Source organism: Marmota marmota, unplaced genomic scaffold (assembly GCF_001458135.2).
Source record: "Marmota marmota marmota unplaced genomic scaffold, marMar, whole genome shotgun sequence".
NCBI lineage: Eukaryota > Metazoa > Chordata > Mammalia > Rodentia > Sciuridae > Marmota > Marmota marmota.
Genome location: NW_026000223.1, coordinates 8,382,257 through 8,406,852, shown reverse-complemented (window position 1 = coordinate 8,406,852; position 24,596 = coordinate 8,382,257). Strand labels below are relative to the sequence as shown.

The 24,596-nt window shown below is 39.3% G+C and overlaps 3 protein-coding genes across 3 annotated transcripts in view; 1 reads left to right on the top strand and 2 right to left on the bottom strand.

Moving 5' to 3' along the window:
* Adam9 (ADAM metallopeptidase domain 9) overlaps positions 1 to 4,204 on the bottom strand; it is an 85,776-nt gene extending 81,572 nt beyond the window's left edge. Inside the window, exon 1 of the mRNA XM_015501286.2 lies at positions 3,889 to 4,204. Within this exon, the coding sequence (XP_015356772.1) occupies positions 3,889 to 3,985 (97 nt within the window). The 5' untranslated portion in view covers positions 3,986 to 4,204. The remainder of the gene's footprint in view (positions 1 to 3,888) is intronic.
* A 253-nt stretch (positions 4,205 to 4,457) lies between these two features.
* Tm2d2 (TM2 domain containing 2) lies at positions 4,458 to 11,122 on the top strand. The gene is made up of 4 exons (XM_015501287.2): positions 4,458 to 4,804; positions 5,604 to 5,691; positions 7,309 to 7,424; positions 10,640 to 11,122. Exons 1-4 carry the CDS (start codon positions 4,578 to 4,580, stop codon positions 10,851 to 10,853), a joined length of 645 nt encoding a protein of 214 aa, XP_015356773.1. The 5' UTR covers positions 4,458 to 4,577; the 3' UTR covers positions 10,854 to 11,122.
* A 1,700-nt stretch (positions 11,123 to 12,822) lies between these two features.
* The window catches only part of Htra4 (HtrA serine peptidase 4), a 12,048-nt gene continuing 274 nt past the window's right edge, over positions 12,823 to 24,596 (bottom strand). The window contains 9 exon segments of the mRNA XM_048792749.1: positions 12,823 to 13,360; positions 17,398 to 17,493; positions 17,876 to 17,933; positions 18,294 to 18,408; positions 20,160 to 20,192; positions 20,633 to 20,827; positions 22,199 to 22,403; positions 23,699 to 23,798; positions 24,541 to 24,594. Coding sequence (XP_048648706.1) covers positions 13,195 to 13,360; positions 17,398 to 17,493; positions 17,876 to 17,933; positions 18,294 to 18,408; positions 20,160 to 20,192; positions 20,633 to 20,827; positions 22,199 to 22,403; positions 23,699 to 23,798; positions 24,541 to 24,594 — 1,022 coding nt within the window. The 3' untranslated portion in view covers positions 12,823 to 13,194.

Here is a 24,596-nt window from a genome sequence, read left to right as displayed (position 1 = left end):
AAACATACTTTTAATTATGATTTCCATTGCTATATCCTACACTCTCACATGTTTTGACAGTTTTTTATATTTACCAATCTTTACATTTAAAAAGAAAATGATTTTGTTGCTGTTTGTTTTGAAGTGCCCCTTGTCAAAATTCCAACCATTTATAAGATTTAATGCTCTTAAGAATTAATTTAAATTCCAGTAAGAAATTCAAGTTCCTAAAACCAAAGCCAATATCTTAGTCATCATATATTTTCGTCATGCATACAGAAAGCATTCAATAAAATAAATATATGTTCAGTTAACAACCTCTTCTGATCTTTACGTCTATGCATATGTAGTTCTCTTGGTTATAATGATCACATACAAACCAAAATAAGTCTTACTTTCTTTTATGTCAACTTTTCCATGAGTGCACAAAGTTCACACACCTGTCATTTTAATAGCATTACCATATATTGCTCTCTAAGCTGGCATGAGAGCAGTAGGCCAAGTGTGTATTCAGAACAGGATTCTGCTATCAATGAGGGCAGACTCTTGAGGGGTCCATTTGCCTGAGAGTTCTAATGAGCTACTAAAGGGAAGGGATGGGGGAAAATCAAAATAAAGTGACTTAAATCATGAAAAATCTCATTCAGAGAAAATGTGTCAAAGGGAGTTCTTCATAATTGGGCATGGGTTTTGAATACATTATAACATGTTAGTCTGTGATACCATTTTCTTGACTTATCATAAGCTTTAGTGCCCTAATTCTTATCTAAATTAAAATCTAACACAACTGCATAGTTTAAAACTGACCAAAATAAGTTAATTTCTCAGGTTCACTCATGACTCACGCAGTGTCCCATATATAATCACCCTGGGAAAATGATCTGACTAAAACAGATTATTTTCTATCACAAAATGGAAAATATTTTGATAGAAAACATGATATTGGTGGAAAATAATCTCTCAATACACAAACAACATGGTGCAATTCAACCTTGGTTGGATCCATATTGGACCCATTCAAAGGTAATAGGGGATTAGTTGATATGACACCAGGAGGGCTAGATTCATTTATGAGGTAGTCTCATCAGACTGACTCAAACACTGGCATCACTCCAAGGCTCTAGGTTATACACATACAGAAGGAGGTATCAAAGAGAAAAAAGCAGTATCATGAGGTTATCTATGTCATATGTTTGAGTTTCTGGATGGTATCCAAAAAAGCTCCTAGTTACCCAGATCTCCCATCTGTTGAGGGAGTTTATAATAAACCAAGATTTTTAATAAACAGCAAATGTAAAATCAAATTTGATAAGGTAAAATTTAAAAGTGCTAACTGTCCTAGAACCCAGCAACTTGTTGTGTACATATTTTCTTTTTTAATCAGAAAAGATTTGGCAACATCCTATTCAAAACATTTTCAGTATTTTGAAACCATCTTTAAATTTGAAAGATTACATATTCCTATATAACTAAGACAAATACATCAAATTCAAATAATTTGTCAGCATCTAAAATTTTGATTAAAATGAACCTATATTCTTACTATATACTTCATTTTATAATAATTCAACATGAATAAGCTTTCAAACTCACTTTCTTTATAATGCCAGTGTTTTAAAAAAGAAAATTTTCTAAGACTGTGCATCATATTTCCCTTCAGGGAAAAATCAAAATCATACCAGATTCCCTTTGTTATGTTTCACAGTGATACAGAGTTACCTCTGTCAGCCTGTTTCTGTTGTTGCTGCTGTTTTAAATATTGTAAATCAGCATTTTGGAAATTATACTGCATATCCTCATTGATACAATGTTATAAATTGTAGTAAAAATCCTACCAAAGCCTCCTGAACTAATGTGTGGGCTGTACTTACTGAGTCTTCAATTTTCTCTTTCATTAGCAGAAGATGTTTCAGTGTATGTTTTAAACATCCTGTATTGCAAAAACTTAAGTCAGCTGATTTTGGAAGAACATTCCCCTGGGGAAACACAAGTTGACTCACTACACTCCTTGCCAAAGCCTCCTAACTGGTCTACCAGTCACTCCTTCCCAGATTATATCCTCCACTGTGTTGTCAGTTTTTAATCAAAAATCTGATTGTCACACTCCTAATTAAAAACTTTCATTAACAAAGAACTTCCTACAGGGTAAAGTCTGAACCCCTTAGCTCAGCAAAGAGGGCTCCCCTCCACTGGTACCAACCTACCTTAGTTTTACCCTGAATCTTTCCCTTTCATATAGACTACCTAAAGTCATATTGAAATTATCATCATTTTCCTCTATCCCCCACCCTCATACTTTTGAAAAAAAAAAAAATCTGCTTAGGATGTACTCCTACTCTTTCACTTGAAAAATCTACCCATTTAGCTCAATTCAAATATCACTCTCTCCATAAAACCTCCAACATCCCTCAAATACACTTAGCACACTTGGTCACCCTTTACCCTCTGCACAAGAATTGAGGGTGGTATTTATGGAAGTTCAATAAATGTTGACTAAATTTTGGGAGTATATCTATGCTTCAGTGAGAGGCTGGTCATAAGACATTGATAAAGAGTTAAGTATATTCCATTCATTTAAGTGTGGGTATGTAATAAATGTACACATGAACCAAAAATATCATCTGATTTATATTTACAAACACAAAATCAGGGATCACTAAACCTCGAGAGGTATAATCTGCTTCACCTTAAATATTGATAGATAATTGCCACCTACACCACCACTGGGAGTAGTCTTTTTTAATCAGAAATGATTTGGCAACATCCTATTCAAAACATTTTCAGTATTTTGAGCTTCACGATTTCCATGCTTGGGCAAAACGACATAATTTAAAAAGAAAAAACCAAAGATAAGAAAACATGCAATTAGCGTGCTGAAGGTCCGCAGTCTTGCATTGAAATCTTCCATCATTAATTACCTATGAACAACTCTCAAGGCAACAATTTTGAAAAACTCCCATTCTCCATTATATATCCAATCGCAGATAGAGAAAATACAGCCAGCAAACAATTTATACAAAAGCCAAAATCAATAAAATGTTTCCAAAAAGAAACTAGAGTGTTTGATTTGTTTTTCACTATGCTTGGGCTTTTCCAATATAAATATTTTACACATTCACGAGAAGCTTCACAATTCAAAAATGATTTCACATAAATGATTTAATTCGTAAGGATAATCCTGTGAGTTAAACACAGCAGGAGTTATTTGCCCATATTTAAGACAAGGCAAACCTAGTATGAACACAGATAAAAGACTATAGCTATAGAAACGCAGCACTTCTTTTCAAAAAAAAAAAAAAAAAAGTATTACTTCAAAAGCAAAAATGGCCCAAGAAAAATGAGCCCCCTTTCCTTTATTCCATCACTACCTCTAGGTCTGTGGATCTACACGGATGACTCTGCTAAAGAAACAAACGCCAAAAAGCTTAAAGTATGATAACCTGAAGCAAAAGTTCCACCTTCAACTCTATGACATCAACTCTACAAGCAAGAGCAAGCAAGCTCCATTCCTCAAAGCATATTAAACGTGAACACACCCTCGGCACGCACCCAGTCTCCAGGGTTCTCGGCAGACTTCCCCGAGGTCAGCCCCTGATCCAGAGCAGTCTGGAGAGTGCCTGGGAGACCTAGCTTTGCTCGAGATGGGGGTGGGGTACGGCGCAAAAGGCTCTTCCAAGTAGGATACGGAGAAAAGTGGAACCGGACATCAGACCAATACCTGGAAGAGTTTGGGACGCGAGACCCCGAGCTTGGGTCTGGCAGGGTCTTCACACGTGCAGCGGCCGCGCCTCCCGACCCCGAATCCAGTCCCCGCCCAGGTCCCTCCACTCCCGGGCACCACGGGTTAACTCCGAGCGTTCCAGCCCTGGGAAACAGCAATCCCAAAGGAGCTTGGAGGCGGACACCCACCTGGCCGCTCCCCACCGAAAACTGGGCCCACTAGGCCAAACAACAGCAACCACTGGAAACGGAGGGTCCCAGAGGGCGAGCCCGCGCCCGAACCCATCTCGAAAGAATCTGCAGGTTCCACTCAACACTCGGTCGCCTCTGCCTCCGCCTCTTCCATCATTTTGCAACCCTGCCGGGGCCCCAGGGTTGGCCAGGGTACGCGCGCCCAGGGACGTGCACGCGCGCGGCACTGACGCAACTCAGCCCCTGGTCCGAGCTCGCTCCCGACATCGCTCTCGCAGCGCTGACGTAGGGAAAAATGTAGTCCCTGGCGGGAGAATGAGATTTCTAAACTGGCCGCTGAAATCCTCAGTAGTCGGCCCAGCCCGGTTACTATCTGCCCCGCCCTCCCTGCCCGAGCACGCCTACTTTTGAGGTCAAGGGAACCGATTGGACGAAGCAGCCGGAACGAAAGGAGGAGGAGCGTGAGACCCACAAGAGGAATTGGAAAGCTGATGCGAAGCCCCACCCCAATCAGTCTCTTCTGATTGGTTAAAGGTGTGGGTGGAGCATCGAGCTGCGCGCCCACTGGCCGTTTGGCGGCGAGGCAGGAGGTTACGCGGAGAGGCCTGACAAGACCGGGCTTGGGTCGGCGGTGCCGGCCTGTGTTTTGTGGTTGATACCGTGTCTCCACCACTGAGCCCAGGAAGATGGTGCTGGGTGGCTGCCCGGTGAGCTACTTACTTCTGTGCGGCCAGGCGGCTTTGCTGCTGGGGAATCTACTTCTGCTGCACTGTGTTTCTCGGAGCCACTCGTACAATGCTACCGCCGAGCTCGAGCTCACGTCCGCTAGTGCCACCCACCCAGAGGGCTCTGCGGGTGCTCCAACCTGGGAATATGGCGACCCCCACTCTCCAGTCATCCTTTGCTCTTACTTGTAAGCTACCCAGTCGTCGAGGCGGGTGGAGGTGGAGACTGGGCCAGGGATATGTGGGAAGGTAGAGGGAAGGGAAAGGCTGCCTTTTTTGTTAGTAGACCCTCTCCGGCTGAAGACCCGATAGTAGTGATAGGTAATTATCAAGGTAGGTTCCTCACTCATCTCGTGCAGAGAAAAACCTTGTGTATTGGAGATAGATCCTTTAAGATCCCGAAAGAGTAGTACTAAGAAGGAGTGACATAGCCTCTAGCATAAGTATTCCAGGCTGTGCCTTCTCCCTCCTACACCCTTTAGCCAAGGAAGAATCCACTAGTACTGAATGAGGTACAAATGAAATAAATGACACTTAAAAATAAGGCACAAGGCACTTAAAAATAAAAATATAAAGAATATCCTTACCATTTGCAGAACCAAGCCATTTTTAATATTTCTTTTTAAGCAAGTAAGACGTTTGGGAAATGCAAAGAGACCTGAGCATCTTTTGTCTTATTATTTGCCCCAGTGCGTTATGGTTGTTTGCCTAAGGAAGAGATGAAGCCATGGCAGAAGTAGAATCCATGTAAAAACAGGACCAGAAGCACCTCCCCAATAAAAGGGTCATTTGAGTAGCTGTCAATTTTGACCTGCTGTGCTTCTGTTTAATTGACACCACCATTTGGCTTGGAAAAGTTATCTACAAAGTGTGAGCCCCCGAAAAAACTTAACAAATAAATGTTTGATGTTTATTTTGATTATATTCATCTAAACAGCAACTTGCAAAAGGAATGATTATGATCATGATCTTACTGGTGATTTGCAGACCTGATGAATTTATAGAATGTGAAGACCCAGTGGATCATGTTGGAAATACAACTGCATCCCAGGAACTTGGTTATGGTTGTCTAAAGGTGACTTTTTGTTTTGTTGTATTAGCAAATGCTTCCCTATAGAAAAAGTACTAACTAAATATTGTTACAGAAAAATATAAGGATATATGAAGTTACATTTTTATAGAAGTTCATCCAAATGGCTGTTACTGGAAATTTCCAGCAAGGCTAAGGTCAGTGACTGAACATGACATTTGGTTTCTTCAGGAAGGAACAGTTTCAGTACCTAAAGCATCCAGGTGCAAAGACCTGTCTGGTTCCTTTGGCCATTGACCATTAAGACTGACAGATTTGAAGCTTAAATGTCACCTACCCTTCAAGGCAGGCCCTCTCCTGAAAGAGAAGGAAAAAAAAAAAAGGCTTTGCACTTTCTAAAACCAAAGATGAATTGGGCAGTTTCTGTTTCACACACATTTGGGGTAAACCAGGTAAGCAGGTTCTACCATGTCCTTAGGAAATAGATAGGGTTTATCAGTTTGTTTTCATAGGTAGTAAAAATTATTTCATGGGGAAGCTGAGTGCAATAGCACGTGTAATCCCACCGACTGGGTAGGCTGAGGCAGGAAGATTGCAGATTCAAGGCCAGTCTCAACAACTTAGCAAAGCCCTAAGCAATTTAGCAAGACCCTGTCTCAAAATAGGACTGGGGATATAGTCCAGTGATAAAGCACCCTTGGGTTCAGTCTCCAGTACCAAAAAAAAATGAAAAGTATTCTAGGGGAAGTCTTTGGTAACAATAGCCGCTTAGAATGGAAAGAGTCAATCAAATCCATTAATAATATCCCTAAAGCTGGGTGTATGTACATTTCCTAGTCAGTCTCTCAAAAAGTTCATGTATCTTTTCCACACCATGGAATCAACATTATATTATGCAAGATTTTAAAAGATGTTAAGAGGATTATTATAGCACAAAAAGAAAAAGAACAAAAAAACTTTTTGTGCTAAATCAAACACAAAGGAATAAGCTTGACAAGAATAAGACCAGAAAGGCAAGCATCCTCTTTTCCAGTATTTTCTCTTTGAGGAACACTCCAATAAAAATAGTATACAGCACTAATAATGTTCCAGTAAAAAATGTACAGGTATGCTTTCTCTGCTGGCTTTTAGTTAAGTAAAAAGAGGCCCCATTCCAAAATTTTTTACTAGAATTTGGACTGCAGAAACCTGATAATCACCCATTCGTGACCTAAATAAAGTCCTAAGTCAAATGATATTCTGAGTTATTTTATTTTATAATTCTGTTAATTTATAGTAGATATAAAAGAAACCTCTAATACACATGATTTTTAATACCTATTCTCCAATGCTCCAATTTGTACTTTTTCCTGTAAGTATTGTGTTCATTTCTCCTAAATGACATTTAATTAAATTGATTGTAATTTTTTACTACATTATTGAAACCAATCATGAAAGGAAAAAAAAGGTTTATTTGAACAATGTATATTTAGGATGGACTAATCTATCATTTTAAATATGTTTACATGCTTTTAAGTATGGAATTCAGCTTTACCCCAACTTTGTTAGAATAATTATAGTACTGAGGCAGTTTTTATTGATGGAAAAAAAAAGGATATATTTTTCTATTACTTGTTTTGGTGAGTTTGTTTTTTTCTTTTGGCTTTGGCTGCTATTCCATAGTTTGGAGGTCAGGCATACAGTGATGTGGAGCATACTTCAGTCCAGTGCCGGGCCCTAGATGGAATTGAGTGTGCCAGTCCTAGGACCTTCCTGCGGGACAATAAGCCTTGTATAAAGTAAGTATTTGTTTTCTTTTCTTTTGCGGTGCTGGGGATTAAACCCAAGCATGCTAAGTATGTCCTCTTCAACTGAGCTACACCCCAGCACAAAGTGTTATTTTGAATGGGGTAGTTGGTTCCAAGATGTAGGCTCTCTATTCATCTCACAGATTATTTCTTTTGCTGAGAAGAAACCTTTTAGTTTGAGTCCATCCCATTTAATTCTTGATTTTAATTCTTGCGCCAAAGGAGTCTTATTAAGGAAGTTGGAGCCTAATCCCACGTGATGGAGATTAGGGCCTACTTTTTCCTTCTATTAGACGCAGGGTCTCTGGTTTTATTCCTAAGTCCTTGATCGATTTTGAGTTGAGTTTTATGCGTGGTGAGAGATAGGGGTTTAATTTCATTTTGTTGCTTATGGATTTCCAGTTTTCCCAGCACCATTTGTTGAAGAGGCTATCTTTTCTCCAATGCATATTTTTGGCACCTTTGTCTAGTATAAGATAATTGTAATTTTGTGGGTTAGTCTCTGTGTCTCTATTCTGTAACATTGGTCTACCAGTCTGTTTTGGTGCCAATACCATGCTGTTTTTGTTACTATTGCTCTGTAGTGTAGTTTAAGGTCTGGTATAGTGATGCCTCTTGCTTCACTCACCATTTGACCCAGCTATCCCTCTCCTCGGTCTATACCCAGAGGACTTAAAAACAGCATACTACAGGGACACAGCCACATCGATGTTTATAGGAGCACAATTCACAATAGCTAAACTGTGGAACTAACCTAGATGCCCTTCAATAGATGAATGGATAAAAAAAGAAAATGTGGCATATATACACAATGAAATATTACTCAGCAATAAAAGAGAATAAAATCATGGCATTTGCAGGTAAATGGATGGGGTTAGAGAAGATAATGCTCAGTGAAGTTAGCCAATCCCAAAAAAACAAATACCGAATGTTTTCTTTGATATAAGGAGGCTGATTCATATTAGGATAGGGAGAGGGAGTATGGGAGGAATAGACGAACTCTAGATAGGGCAGAGGGGTTGGAGGGGAAGGAAGGGGGCATGGGGTTATAAATGATGGTGGAATGTGATGATCGTTATTAACCAAAGTACATGTATGAAGACACGAATTGGTGTGAATATACATTGTATACAACCAGAGATATGAAAAATTATGCTCTATATATGTAATAAGAATTGTAATGCATTCTTCTGTCATGTAAATAAAAAAATTTTCACTATTAAATTATTCTTCCACAGAAAAATAATTTACAGATGTGCTTGCTGTTTGCAATATCTGTGTTTTAAGAAATTGTGTTGTTTTGATTTCTCTTATTTTTGTAAAAATTTCCACATACATTTGATAACTAAAATATTTTATATGTATATCTTTCTTTCTTGAAATCCTAGTAAAATTACAAGTTTATAACAAAGTCTGTAAAACATTTTAAAAGTATATAGAAAATTAGACAAGAGAAACCTCAAACAAGAGCTGTAAACAAAAATTTTGAATAAACAGGTAGATGTAATAACTGATTTAGCAGACTAGAAAATCATAAAACATAATTGCTCCTTGAGGGAAGAGACAAAAGACATATGATTCACTTTGTAAAACTGTCAGAAATTGAGGTACCAGATACATTTGAAGTTGAATGTTTCATTATGGGTTTGAAAATTAAATGGGTTTTCTAGAATTCACAAAATGAACAGTAAAAGATGCCCCCACCCCGCCCCCCGCCAAAAAAAAAAAAGAATGAAGTAGTTGGTACTTGGTTGGATGGAAGGAGAATTATATTTTTATTGTCATTTTTTGGTCTGACTTTTTCTTCCAAGTTTTAAATAGGGAATCCTATTACTCTGTGACAGAAGCATTTTGCTTATAGTAGGGGACACTGGAATTGAGACAAGAAGTTGTAAGTTCTAAATATCTCTTTCACTAAACAGCTGAGTGCCTCTGAGCACTCAAGAGTCTATTCCCTCATCCTCTGAATGAAGAATTTGAACCACCTGATCTAGCTTCAGAACTCATGATAAGCTTAAATCCTGTGAAAATCCTTAGTATTTCATGGAATAAAGGGTTTTTTATAAAAAGTGGGGATTGGGAGTCCTCTCTCTAAATATCAATTGATCTTAAGTTAAAGGATTGGGGTCTTTTCTGTAAATTCTGCTTGAAGGCACAGAATTTACTTACACCACTAGCTAATGCAAAGAGTCTGTGGCTGTGTTTATGTTAATATTAGCAACTTTGGTTAAATGTCTTCACAGTACATAAGGACAGAAGCCTACAGAAGTCCTCACTTTTAGCTGACAAAAAAGCAGGAAAGGTTTATGGAGACAAGGAAGGACAGTGCTCCCTTAGCAAAGGACACTCAAAGGAAGCCAACTGAGCCTAAGGAAAGGAGCCAGTTGAGGGGAGGTTGGGACCCCAAAATCAGTACTACGAATCACATCTATTATGCAGATGTGTTTAAAAATCCTACTCTGCAAAAGTTAACATTTGTTCTTAGAGGTGCTCTGTATCTGAGCAAGTACTTGAGTTTTGGTAGGGGGAGATAAGAGAATTGTAAGACATTTTTTACTGAATTTTTTATTCATTAGGATGTTTTTGACTTCTTTAAAAAAAAAAAAAATCTTGTTGGAAGAGACTGCTCCTCCCAAGGCTAGTATATTAGAAATAGAAATGGGCCACAAAAGGAACATGTCCTTGATATACAAACTAACCAATCTACAGCCATACTCCTGTATCTGGCCTGAACACCCTGAAGAGGCAGTATTTATTCCCTGCCTTTAATCTTTCCGGGGCCAGGTATCAGGCCATGAAGGACCATCCTATAGCCTGGAGTACACTAAAATTGTTCAAACTAGCCCATCCTAAACTGCCTATCTTACCCTGCCTTGGCATTCCTGCACAAACTCCAAAAAAAGAGGCCTTAACCTAGCGCTAACTCCTGTCTTCTGACAGTCCTGGGGTCCCTCCCATGTGTCCCTGCATAGTGGGCCATTGCCTCCTATCTCTAGGACCTATGAGAATCATAGCTGTTTTTTTTCTGAATCTCTTTCATGTCTCCCTTTATGGCCATACCAGCCTGACCACATCAGAAAAGAATTCAAAACAGAGGGTAAAAGACCACAGAGGGACTCTATACCATTTTATGTTAAATTCATTAATCTTTAAGTATTTTAACTTTCACATAGTAAAACATCTTTCTTCTTATATCTTGTGTCTAGGTACACTGGCCACTACTTCATAACCACTTTACTCTACTCCTTCTTCCTGGGATGTTTCGGAGTAGATCGTTTCTGTTTGGGACACACGGGCACAGCGGTTGGGAAGCTGCTGACACTTGGAGGACTTGGGATTTGGTGGTTTGTTGACCTTATTTTGCTCATCACCGGAGGGCTGATGCCAAGTGATGGCAGCAACTGGTGCACTATTTACTAAAAAGAGCTGCTATTACTGCCCAGGGAGTCAAGTGAATGCTCTGTCTTCTGAATTCATCTCTACAGGCTCAAGAATTCTTCTTTGATATAACACCTGAACATTATTTTCCCTCTTTGGAGGGAATGGGTTTGGTGAAGAAGGATTCTGTGGACTTTCAACCTTAAATCTTACCTTGCAGACTAGAAATGACAAGCAGTATTGTGGGAATCAAATTTGTACCTTTCCTCATGTACAAAATATAAAGGATAGTGTCTAACTTATGAACTACAGATGGTTTTCTCTACTCTTTATTTCTGTACGTTGCTATGTCTTCAGTTCTTTGAAGCAGGTGGACCCAAAGGGATGAGCAAAATGAATATTTTTATCTGTGTGCCTTTTGTGACCCTGAATCTTCTTGCAGAGAAGATCCAAAGCTGAGCCAATGAAAATCTTGAGGAGAAGTAGAAATGGCTATGGATCTTAATACTCAAATGAAATCCGTACCTTCTGAATTTAAAATACAGAATAAATTTTGCCAACATGGACGTGCTATATGAGTATTTTCAGTAGAGAGTGTGAAACTTAAATTTTTATTTTGCTGAAAGCTAAGCATATGAAATTAATTAATTACCCTGTGAATAAGTCCTATTGTGTACCATTATTATGTTCTGGAAGCAGTATATGCAGTACAATAATTTCTTCATTCTAATTATGTTTTCAAAGCCAACAGTATCAGACATGTATGAGTTGAGCTCTTCTTGGCAGAATTGCCCTATGTAAAAAATTAATTTTTGTCAGTTTAAGGAAACCTTGTTGTAGACTGATAAAAAAGACTTCACATAAGTAACTATAAAATGCTTCACAGTTAGGTAAGATAAAACGAGGAGCCCCACACCCTTGAAAAGAAAAACATAATCCTACTTAAAGGATATTGAACACTGGGGTAGAATTAGGACATGATTTATGGAGACAAGGAAATCTGAACATATTCTCTCAAAATAAACATGATAGTAAAAGCTTTCACAGTAAGCTATAGCAATCAAAAAGAGATACAGTCAAGCTTTTGCATTCATAAGCCACTAGGAATAAAAGAAATGCTCTGACCTACAAATGGTTTTCAAAACTCAGTTCCCATCCTTTGCAATTTAAATAGAAAATAAAGGGAGAACTGTGTGGGCAAGTGCCTGCTCTTCAGAGTAGCTTACAAATTCTAGAAACCATCAAGATAGAACTACTCAAAGTTTACTCTCATAATAAATTGACTTTAAGACCAAGAATCACAGTTAAAATAACTTCCCTGGAAATTTCTTCATTTTGTAGCAGTTTTCCTAAAGTTTTCTGCTTTCTTAATCCTGATTAATATGATTACTGTCCTTATATTACCAAAGGTGGCCATTGTAAAAATATTCAAACAGATTATTTTGTTGTCTAATGTTCTGTGTCACACTGCCTTAACTTTGCTTACAATAGTAATAATTTGCATACCCTCAATTCATAATCTCTGTACCCTAAGGCAGTATTTTTTTAATTGTGGATCTTGAAGAAACTGGACCCATCCTCAAAAGAACACAGATACATGTAAAATTTTGCATAAAATTTAAGGATGCCATATTCAAAATATAATTTCTGGGCTCAGGGTTTAGCTTAATTGCCTAGCATGCATGAATCCCTGGGTTAAATCTTCAGCATCACACACCAAAAAAAAAAAAAAAAATCATTTTCAGGGAAATCTGAAAATATTACCCAAAAGAAGATGTCACTTTAAGACTTACGTCCTACCTCATCTCACACTTTATTTTTTTTTTTAATATTTGCAATGCTAAGACTAGAAACCATTAATGTGGCAAGGAAGAACTTGAATAAAAAACTAAGTCTGCAAATTATTGAAGAAGCTATTTCATAAAAGAAGCTCTTCTCAGAGTCAGAAATGCTATTGGAGACCAAAGTTATTTGTACTGCTAGAGTGATAATTTGAGAGTCATTAGTAATATTCTGTGTGATAATCTGCCATAATCAGTTTCAATTTGACTTCTAAGTAATGCCCCTCCTTTATCCATAAGCCATGGCCAATAAGTGTCCCTGCACCAAGGTTTATTAGAAACTGCCTATTTTTAGTTGTTTCCTACCATTCCCACTAGCTCCCCAGATTTCCTGGCACAATAGCCACCTTCCACTTGGCTTAGGAAGCCTTTGTAGCAGAACAGCACCCCCAACCTAATGATCTCAGACTGTGTGTGTGTGTGTTTAAAGTATCCATTTTTCTTTATAAGAAAGAGATCCTAAAATCCCCTGCCATTTTTAGCACTTCTTTGGGTAATAAAATATAGGTTTTGTTAAATAATCCCTCTTTAAAGCAAGAAACTTAATTGATTATTTCAGGTGTTACTGTCAAGAATAAGGTTTGACTTCCCCGACGCACAATGATGGAAAGGGAATCATTGTCCTTAACAGCTTCTATGACATCCGCTGTGGTTGTAACAGGTTGCCCATTTATGCTGACAATTATATCATGGTCTCTCAACCCCGAGCTGGGAAAAAAGAAAGAAAAAAAGCGTGAAAATATGAGTTTTACTTGTCTCCATCTAGAATGTAATGTCTCTCTTACAGCAGTACAGTTTTGCTTACACTAAACATATAAACCAGGAAACTAGAAATAACTTAATCCTTCCAAATATGAAGGAACTTCTGTGACATGTCTTGCAAAATCACTTGGAAGACAACAATCCCATTTACCTTTAGAAAATTAATAGTCCATCAGAAACAGGGTAGTAAGTTTGCTACTCTCATATATCAAATTTGATTTGGAATGGAGAGTTTAGCTTTTAATTTCTATGCATTTCTTGACTTCTTTTCACCTCAAGCACATTCCTACTCTCACTAGCAAAAGTGCAAAGACCAGGCAACACAATTTTCACCACAGTTGTACTCCAATCAGTTCGATTTGAACAGCTCACAGTTTATGGAACTGGAGAGTATGCTGAGCTGCCTTATAGAAGTTCTGCTTCAGTAAATCAAAAGGCAGTCAAACTTCCAAGTCTAAATATTAAACTTTGGGGTCTAAGCTCCTTTTCCCCAAAGCTGTGATTGTATTCAGTTTCCAACATATATGCTTCACACAGAATATATACTAGAAATAAAGAACAGCTCCCAATACAAAACTGCAGTAAATATGTAGCCAGGCTTGTGATCTGCCTTAAAGGTTAAAATAAACTGAAAGAGGGACATCAAATGACTCCTGAAGACATATCTAAGAGAATGGCGATTAAAGAATTAATGGGGAGCACAAGATAAAATGACAATGTAGAAAGATTACCAAAATATGTGAAACTTAAAAAGAAAATAGGAAGGGCTGGGGGCTGGGGATATAGGTCAGTGGTAAATTATGTGCTTAGGATCTGCATGGCCCTGGATTCAATTCCTAATACCAAAAAAAAAAGAAGAAGAAGAAGAAGAAAAGAGGAAATTTAAAGCATGAGGATTTGAAGAAACGCTTTAAACCTTAAGAGCAAGAACAGTTTAGGGGAATAACTTGGGCCACGTGCACAAAAAAAGAGGAACTTAATTCATAAAAGTTCTGTGAGTGAGAAAAGAAGAAAGAAACCTGTGAGTTATTATAGTGTCTATTATGCACCAAATGTGAAGAACTAAGCTCAAAAACAGGATAAATGGCCTTCCCCATATCACACAACTTCTAAGAGTCTAAAGTAGGATTTGATCCTGGGTCTTTCAGACTTGAAAAAGCTATCTTCTTGCCACTACATCACTCAAGAAAGAGAATAGCAGCCACAAAAACAGTATAATAAAGGGGTTAAGCCAGAGTCCACCTCCCAGCTCTCTGACCTATTGTTTAACTGTTAATCAACATCTATGTACCACAGCTACTTACTTCCCTGTAAAATAATACCCATATCAAACAAGTATGTAAAAAACACTTTAAGCTGGGCACAATGGTATGCACCTATAGTCACAGCCATTCAGGAGGCTGATGTGGGAGGATCATCAGAACCCAGCAGTTTGAGTCCAGGCTGGGCAACATAGTGAGACTCTACTCCATCTCAAAATAAATAAATAAATATATAAATAAATAATATATATATATGCATACACAAAACACTTTAAATAAATATATGCGCACACAATATATATATGCACACACAAAACATACTAAAGTGAATGAGATGTAGTAAATGCTTCCTAAGTGCCAGCTGTTATTACTGTAACTATTATTATTATTATTATTATTAGGTATAAGTAGGGGAAAGCCAGAAAGGACGGATTTCCATTTATCAGGGATTTCTAGCAGTAATTCTTACTTCTAACATACATACAAACCATCTAGGGATTAAAATGCAGGTTTAAAATGCAGATTCTGGCTGTAAAATAGTATGTTCTTGGCTTGCTAAAGACCCTAGATTTGATTTTCAGCAGGGAACCCGGGGTGGGAGGAGAAAGAAGGAAGAGGTGAAAGAGAGAAAATGCAGGAGGTTCAGTGGCTGGAGTGTGCAGCTGTGATTATTCCTTTCTTACTGGCTCCAGCTGATTCTAATTGCCACTGGTTTCAGACCATATTTTTTATTCTAATTTGTTGTATATGGCAGCAGAATGCATTGCAATTCATATTACACATATAGAACACAGTTTTTCATATCTCTGGTTATACACAAAGTATAGTCACACCATTCTATGTACTTAGGGTAATGATCAGACCACATTTGAGTAGCAACAACTTAGAAAGCTAAAAGGAGACTCTTTGGCCCTGGACTAGAAGTTTAAAATAAGGAAGTGAGAGCAGAGCAGGAATGAGGAAAGTCTATTAAGGCCTGTGACAAACCAGATTTAGTAACATATGACCTAGCATTTAGCCATGCTGAAGGTTAGTATGGATGAATTTTCCCCCTATAAAAGAGTTGATAGTCTAAACAAATTTCTGAGCGCTTAAAAAATAAAAACAGGCTGGGGATGTTGCTCAAGGGGTAGCGCGCGCGCGCGGCTCTGGGTTCGATCCTCAGAACCACATAAAATAAAGGTGTTGTGTCCACCGAAAACTAAAAAATAAATATTAAAATAAATAAATAAATAAAAACAGTGAGGAAGAGGTAATGTAGACGTGCTAAACCAGGAGAATAATACTTGTAGGAAAAGCTACCTCTTTCCTAATATTAATAGTCCCACAATGAAACCAGCTGGAGAACCTTCTTTGGGTCACTGTTCTAACCCTTGATTTGAGATGCAGATTTCAGCACTGGCCTCTCATACTGCCATCTAGAGTCCAAACAAAAAGGTGTTTTTTTAAAAACCTATGATATGTACGAAGAACCTTTAACACTCTGGATTCTTCCCGTTCTTATCAACTGATAGTTAATTATTTAACTATTTAAACTATTTAATTACCATTAGTTGATTGTCACAAATACCTAATACTTATTAATTACTTAATACTATAAGAGTTCATTGTTATTAATTAATATTGATTTTTAAAATTTTTTTTAGTTGTGATTGGACACAATACCTTCATTTTATTTATTTATTTTTATGTGGTGCTGAGGATGGAACCAGCGCTTTGCAATTACTAGGCAAGCACTCTACCGCTGAACCACAACACCTGCCCATAAATATTGATTTTTTTAAACTTTTTTTAGTTGTAGATGGGCACAATATCTTTATTTTTATTTATTTATATTTATGTGGTGCTGAGGATCAAACCCAGTGCCTCCAGTCATGCTAGGCAGGCACTCTACCACTGAGCTACAACTCCAGCCCCGTAACTATTGACATTGAAAGAGTAGATTTGAGGGCCGGGAATGTAGCTCAGTGGTAGAATTCTTGCCTAGCACCGGGGAAAAAAAACAGAAGATTTGATTTGATAATTCCTAGCAAAATTAATTTAAACATAGGTCATTAACTCATAATAGCACTTTCCAATAGAACATAATGCAAACCACATGTCATTTTATATTTTCTAGTAGCTACATTTAAAAAAAAAGGTTTAAGCAAATATAATTAATTTTAATGGTGTCTCCTATTTAACTCAGTACACCTAAAAAATTATCATTTTAACATGTAATAAATACTTTTAAATTTTTGATAGGTATTCTACACACTGAGTTACAGGAAAATTTTTTAAATCCGCCCAAACAACACATGCTCAATATGCCATTATAGGATAATAATATCTTACAGAACATACTAAATAAAATGAAATACTGTCTTTCTAAAACATATATAATACACGTGTATGTGTGTGTGTGTGTGTATTACACTGCTTCTGGGATTTTTCACTTTTCATGTCAATTAAAATTAAATAAATTTTAAATTTAGTTCCTGATTCACAGTGGCCACATTTCAGATGTTCAACACACACCATGTGTAGGTTGTGGCCACAGTATTAGAGCAAGTCTAAAATCTCACATGCCTTTGCCATGGCACACATCTAAATATAACATGCAAGGGCTGAGGATATAGCTGTTGATAGAGTGCTTGCCTTGCATGTACAAGTCCCTGGGTTCAATCCCTCAGCACCACCAAAAAAAAAAAAAAAAAAACCAAAGGCCTGCAATTTGCTTACCTTTCAGCAGCTGTTCCTTGAATTACTTCGTACACAAAAACCCCAGAACTCACATCAGGGAAATCTGGATTTTGCCTTTTCATTTCTTGAAGAAAGCTAGAAGTGACAAGGTTAGCAAACAATGATGTCATCTGCTGAGCCCTGATACAAACCTGGAACTCTTAGTAGGTACTCTGTCTGCTTAAGGTTCACAGGCACCCATGAGAATCCCTGCCAATCATGATCATTCTCCCCTGGGTGCTGTCCAATCCTCCATGCTAAAGCCTAGAATCACTGAGTATGATCTAATACAGCCCCAGGGAGAGAACAGTGAATGCTGATGCACGATGAGGCAGACACATACCCTATGACAAATAGACCCTCTGGTCACAGGAGTACACTCACTGAAGTCCAAATGTTTTCACTTTCCTATTAAGACTTTCCAGCTATGGCTTTTGCCTCTGAGAAATAACCCAGATGTGGTCAAACTCATGCTTACTTCAGAGTGAGGGGCAGCATTCGCAGACCCAGATATTTCTTCTGCAAAGGAGCTTTTCCTAGAAAGGAAAATTGTAATGTGTGACTAACAAACTTCTTTTCTTTTGGCAGAGCTTAAAGACACACAAATCCCAGAATTTCTGCTATTATAGCTGCCCTTGCACACTGCCTGCTGTGAAATACATGCTTCAGAGAACGTTTCCCCTCCCCACCTCCAGCCCATGGGTTTCAATTCAAGTGCCTCTGGGTACACCTCACGCTTGGTTTTGTGCCTAGTCCCCCAATACGGCCACCCAACCCACCATTATAAGCTCTGAGAACTGATGATCCAGCATGTAGAACTCAAATGGCAATCTCCATTAGAGACTGAGTCAGTTCCTAAAAAACAAGAGGGAACAAAAAAGCCCAACTACCTTCACCTTTCAACTGGCGCTCGTGATAGTCTGCCAAGAACTGTCTGATTCGATCTGAGGGAATCGCAAAAGAGATTCCTGCAGTCACTTTCAGGGTGTTTATGCCAATCACATCACCATCCTGGCAAGGAAGGGAACATCATTCAGTCATGAAGCTTTGCAAACTGAACAGTGCAAAAATCAGGAAAGCGCATGTGTGTGGGGCGGGAGAAGTAGTCACTTAGGATCAAAAACAAAGTTGAGAGGAAATTTGCATGTCTTCAATAGAGAGTATGTTACTTTACATGGCAATTAGTGCAATAGGACAGGGAAGAGAGGGGAGGTGTACTGGGGTAAAAGTTACTGCTTCCTGATCAAAGTGTCAAAGCTGCTGATGACTTCTTTTCTCTATTTATCTTGAGCTCATTTTTTTCTTCAGTAAATTACATTGATTCTTAAAAGTGAGCCACACTTTGGATTTTGACACAAGAGGACAAGGAATATTTTGCCTTTTTATTACTTAAGTGAAACTAAAAATAAACATGGAAAAAGACAAAAAGCTGTTGGATATTCAGAAACATTCAGAAGAATTAGCAAAACTGATCTTAGTGAACAAATGTCTGCTCAACCAAAGTTATGAAGTAGAAAATACTTTCGGGCTAGAGCTGCGGCTCAGTGGTAGTGCACTTGCCTGGCAAGTGTGAAGCACTGGGTTCGATTCTCAGCATCATGTATAAATAAATAAAGGTCAATCAACAACTAAAAAAAATATTTAAAAAAGAAAATATTTTCCTCTTGCTGGGCCCCATGGAACATGCATGTAAATCTGGCAGCTTGGGAGGTTGAGGCAGGAGGATTGCAAATTCAAGGCCAGCCTCAGCAACTTAGTGAAACCCTCAGCAATTTAGTGAGACCCTGTCTCAGAATAAAAAGTAAAAATGACTAGGGATTTAGCTCAGTGGTAAAGCATCCTGGGTTTAATTCCCAGTACCAAAAAGAAATGAAAAGAAGAAACTACTTTCCTCTTCATTCACTTTCTCATCCTTTAGCCCTTGTTTGTAATGGCAAAGATAAAAAAGAGATTTTTGATTGTAGGAACATACAGATTATAATTCAATAGGTCTGGAGTATGGCCAGTGTATTTCATCCTTAGCCTAGTGAACTCTTTGTTTAACGGAGAAGGCAGGCCCCCAAAATTACAATGTTATAAGTAACCAGTGCCCAACCATTTCACATACAATTAATTTTTTTAAAGCAAATGTAATATGTAAAGAATAAGCAAAAGCAATCAGTTCCAAGGGACTTAGAAAGCATGAGTCAAACTGCATTGTATTCAGTTATATTTTCACATGTACTTGAGCAATTAAAAACCCTGGCATTTCCACTAGAGACACTCCATAAAATTTAAGAAAGAAATTCATAACAGAACAATGGATTCTGGTTGGTACTTTTTTGTCATCAATAAGCAGGTCAAGACTAAACACCTGGACAGAGCACATTTTATAATTAGCATTTCTAGATGAGGAACAGCTCTTCATATGCACCAGGTGAGTCTTGAAGAATACACATTACATAGCACGGTTGATCCTTTGGTTTAAATCCAGGCTTTTTGGTAACTATCTAATGAAAACAGAAAGCATGTGGAAGAGGAAACCTTCAAAGTAAGCACAGCCAAAACCCTGGTGCTTGTGGTGGGATGAGATCACACACCAGGATGATAAATCCATCATAGATATTGAATGTTTTCCTAACCATTTACTTAAATCCAAGAATAGAAAAGCATTTTTCCACAACTCTCTACACAAGAGTAGCTCCCAAATTTGCATCATAGAATTTGGAAAGTTTTTGAAAGTTAGGAAGAAATATGAAGCAGCAAGAAAAATGGCCACTTACCAAGTTCACCAAAGGCCCCCCAGAGTTTCCATGCTAAAGACAGAAGTTGAAAAAACCATCAGTAAAGCCAATGAATATAGTTCTCCATGTCATTTATACATAGTTCCTAATGAAGCTTATCAGAAGCAGCCTGCTCTAGTGAGCTCCTGTTCTACCAAGGCAGGCAAAATCGTGTCACCTATCATCCCCAATACTGAAGTCAGTATAGGTGAAGACCAATAGCTAAAGGACCCCACACACTAGTAGTGATGGCCTTTATGTCCAACCCTGAGAGACCATCTGATAGTATGAATGCTAATTATCACATCCAACAGGCTCAACTCTAACTACACAAGCATTCCATTCCTCTCCTAGGGTCTAACTGACCTCTTAGCATACCAAAAGGCCAAAGGGAAAAGAGGTTGCTCTGAAGTCTTCTCACTATATACTACCAGTGTCTTTTGCGCTGAGACTAGACTTCCTACGTGACTTACATTAATGATGGCATCAGTCTGTATGTAGTCCATGTCTGAGTCCTTCAGCCCCAGCTCTTTGCCCCCTCGCTGTGTAGTGCTGACAATCCCTGCAGTCACCGTGTTCTGTAGAGAAAATGGGCTGCCCAAGGCCACCACAAATTCTCCAGCCCGAAGGTCAGATGATCTTCCCAGCAGCAACACAGGGAGGTCAGTCTGCACATAGGTGAGGAAGGCCGAGGAGGACAGAAAGGGTAAAGAATAAATCCAAACCAGAATCAACCAATGTTTGCATATAGCACACCAATGACACCATCTCTGTCATTTTGGCCCTTATCTAAGAAGTACCCTCTCATACAAATTTTTTTGATTGCCTTCTTTCTCAAAGTCCAACAACCACCAAGCTCTTATTTGTTAAGATGATCAGGATCATCTCTAAGATTATTATTTCATAGAAATCACAATTAGTAAACCACCAGCGAAGCAACTGATGGACATGAACGGACATTAACAATGCACTTAGCACCGTTCCAGCTCAACTGTATACAGTGACTAAGCCACCAACAAGAAGGAGATCACCCAGAACAGCAATTCTCAAACTGTAATATGCACATGAAACACCTGGGGATCTTATCAAACGCATTTCTGGCCAGGCACAGGGACCCATGCCTGTAATCCTAGCTATCCGGGAGGCTAAGGCAAGAGGATTGCGAGTTGGATGTCAGCCTCAGCAATTTAGCAAGACCCTGTCTCAAAGTTAATTTTTTTTTAAAGTTTAAATGTTCTCAGATGACATGTTGATGCTTTTAGGATATACACCACTCTTTGTGTAGCAAGGACCTCAAAGTCTGCCTTAGCAGCTTTGAGCCAATTGCAATAATTTCTGGTATCTTAAACAGAAAAATTATTTTCTCAGAATCAGCATCTGCTGAAGAAAAATCACAGGAGAGTGAGAGCTAATTAATATAGATTATCAGAGATGTATTGGAGCTGGAATTTGAGAAGAAGATTAACATTAAACAGGGATGAGAGGTGGGAGGGAAAGGGAGAGAGAAGGGAAATTGCATGGAAATGGAAGGAGACCCTCAGGGTTATACAAAATTACATACAAGAGGAAGTGAGGGGAAAGGGAAAAATAATACAAGGGGGAGAAATGAATGACAGTAGAGGGGGTAGAGAGAGAAGAGGGGAGGGGAGGGGAGGGGAGGGGGGATAGTAGAGGATAGGAAAGGCAGCAGAATACAACAGACACTAGTATGGCAACATGTAAATCAATGGATGTGTAACTGATATGATTCTGCAATCTGTATACGGGGTAAAAATGGGAGTTCATAACCCACTTGAATCAAAGTGTGAAATATGATATGTCAAGAACTATGTAATGTTTTGAACAACCAACAATAAAAAATTTTTTAAAAAAAGAGATGTACATACAGGTATGAAAGAAAATTTTAAAAAAGAGGGAGTGAAAAACAGGAAAAAAAGCATATACTAGATAAAAAAGAATGTAGTATGGGAGCGAGGGAAACAATATATCAGCAAATAGAAGAAAATACGCAGACTCTGACTTGGCTTCTAAATACTTACATTTGGCTCAATCTTAATCAGTGCAAGATCCAACTTATGGTCAATGTCTTTGACAGTGGCTTCATACTGGACCCCACTTTGAAGCTCCACCTGGATCCGATGCTGGTTAGTGAGGACATGAGCATTGGTAACAATGAGCCCATCCTCAGACACTATGAACCCAGAGCCACTGGATGCAGGCATTTCCTTGCCGCTGAGAGGTGACCTGTCTCCATAAGACAACAATATAAGCCGAGGGCAGGAAGCTCAGGGACTCCAGCTGCCATCTGTGAATCATGGGAAACTGACATTCATTAAGCCTATCTCCATCTCCATTTCCTCAGACATTTTACTTTTCCCTGTCAGTTTTCATCTTCTCCACATGTAAATGAACTATATGTATCCTGCCCTGGCCATCTCTGGTGAACATGATTGAAAGCTGGTTCCCAACTCCCCTTTTTTCCAAGGCAATGCTCCCTTCTTCAGAGCTGGTCAGTGCAGCACTCTGTGAGTCCTCTCCAGCAAAGAAGCCAAACCTAATCCTAATATTGTGGGGATATATTGCCACAGATTCAAGAACTCAGGCAGGTAGGGAATCCAATGGTTCTGGTTCTGGCTTAGTTTTCACTACAAATTAGCCTTGTGGCATAAGATAAATCTTTTCCTCAGGCCAGGCATAGTGGCACATGCCTATAATCCCAGCAGCTTCAGAGGCTGAGGCAGGAGGATCACAAGTTCAAAACCAGCCTCAGCAACTTAGCAGGACCCTGTCTCCCCCGCCCATACTGGGGATTGAACCCAGTGGCACTTAACCACCGAGCCATATCCACAGCTCTTTTCTGAATTTTATTTAAAGACAGGGTCTTACTGACTTGCTTAGGGCCACGCTAAATGGCTGAAACTGGCTTTGCACCATGGCTGTCGGGGGGACTCTGTCTTTCAATGAAATATTTTAAGTCTGGGGATATGGCTTGGTGCTTAAATGCTCCTGGGTTCAATCCCTGGTACAAAAAAAAAAAAATCTGCCCGCTGGATTTGGATTTCCTGGATTTAGATTTCCTTGCATGCAAGTGATGGGGTTGGGCAAGATCACCACCAAGATTCCTACTAGCTTCAAATTTTATCTTTGGGGCATGAGGGAGAAAGAAACCTCAGGCACCTGAGTATGCAGAAATAGCTCAGATTTGGAGGCCAGAATCCTTTTGTCCTTGTGCCTCTGCTTCTCATCTCAATAGCTTTGAACAGATTTTTGTTGTTGTTATTGTTTTATTTTTGTTGTTGTTGTTTGTTTTGTTTGTTTGTTTGTTTTTGAGGTGCTGCAGATGGAACCCAGGGCTAAGCAAGCAAGCACTCTGCCACTGAGTTCCATCCCCTGAACCTCGGTTTCCTCACAGTGGTTTTTGTTTGTTTGTTTGTTTGGTTGGTTGGTTGGTTGGTTTAAGATTCAATGATGCTTGTAAAGGCCCTAGAGTAGGTAAGGCAGTGGGAAGCAGTATTGGGTAATCCTCCTGTGTCTTTTACCTGCGAAACAGCTGCAGGTGAACCACAGATGGCGCCACCTTCTCCACCACCTCGGCGATGAAGTTGTATTTGCTTCGGACCCTGCCTGCGCTTCTGGTCCCTGTGAAGAAATGCTCCGTGCTTGGGGCAGAGGGAGCCTGGCTCCCCTACAATATCAGGTGTAATATCTCATTCATATCTTCCCATCCATTATCCTCCTCCCTTGTTCTCTTTCCGTCCCCTCCTTCTCCTCAGGCTTCCCACTCCGCCTGTGGACTGTGGCCCCATACACCAACACCTCAAGAGAGTCAGACCTGTCACACCAGTTGGAAAATAATCACAAAGGGAAGACCGTATTCAAAAGGCGAATGGGGAGAAACCGCGTGGTAACTGGTAAAGAGACTCCTATTAAGGAAGAAAGAAAATCAGAAACAAACAAAAAAAGTTGAATCCCTGGGGCAAATAAAACAGTGAGCCGCACGCGGACTGTGTGATTGAAACGAGGGAGTGAATAATTATGCTTAAATTCAAGGATTGGGGTATTGCTCAGTGGTAGAGCGCTTTCCTAGTACGCCCGAGGGTGCTACCCGCAGTCCCCCCAAGAAAACCGGGCGTTGGTGGGGCGGTAGCCGGGGCGGTGGCACACGACTCTTATCCCAGCTACTCCGAAGACTGAGGTGGGAGAATCGCTTGAGCCCAGGAGTTCGACAACAGCCAGGGCAACAGAGGAAGAAGAAAAAAAGTTCAAAAAAAGTGTTCCGAGTCGGGACACTCCTGGGTTCAATCCCTGGTACAAAAAAAAAAAAAATCTGCCCGCTGGATTTGGATTTGCTGGACAAATCCAAATTTGTCCTTGCGCTCACCTGGATCCCCGCAGTACCCTTTCTGCACCGGCACAGCTGGGAGCGCGCCACGGAGA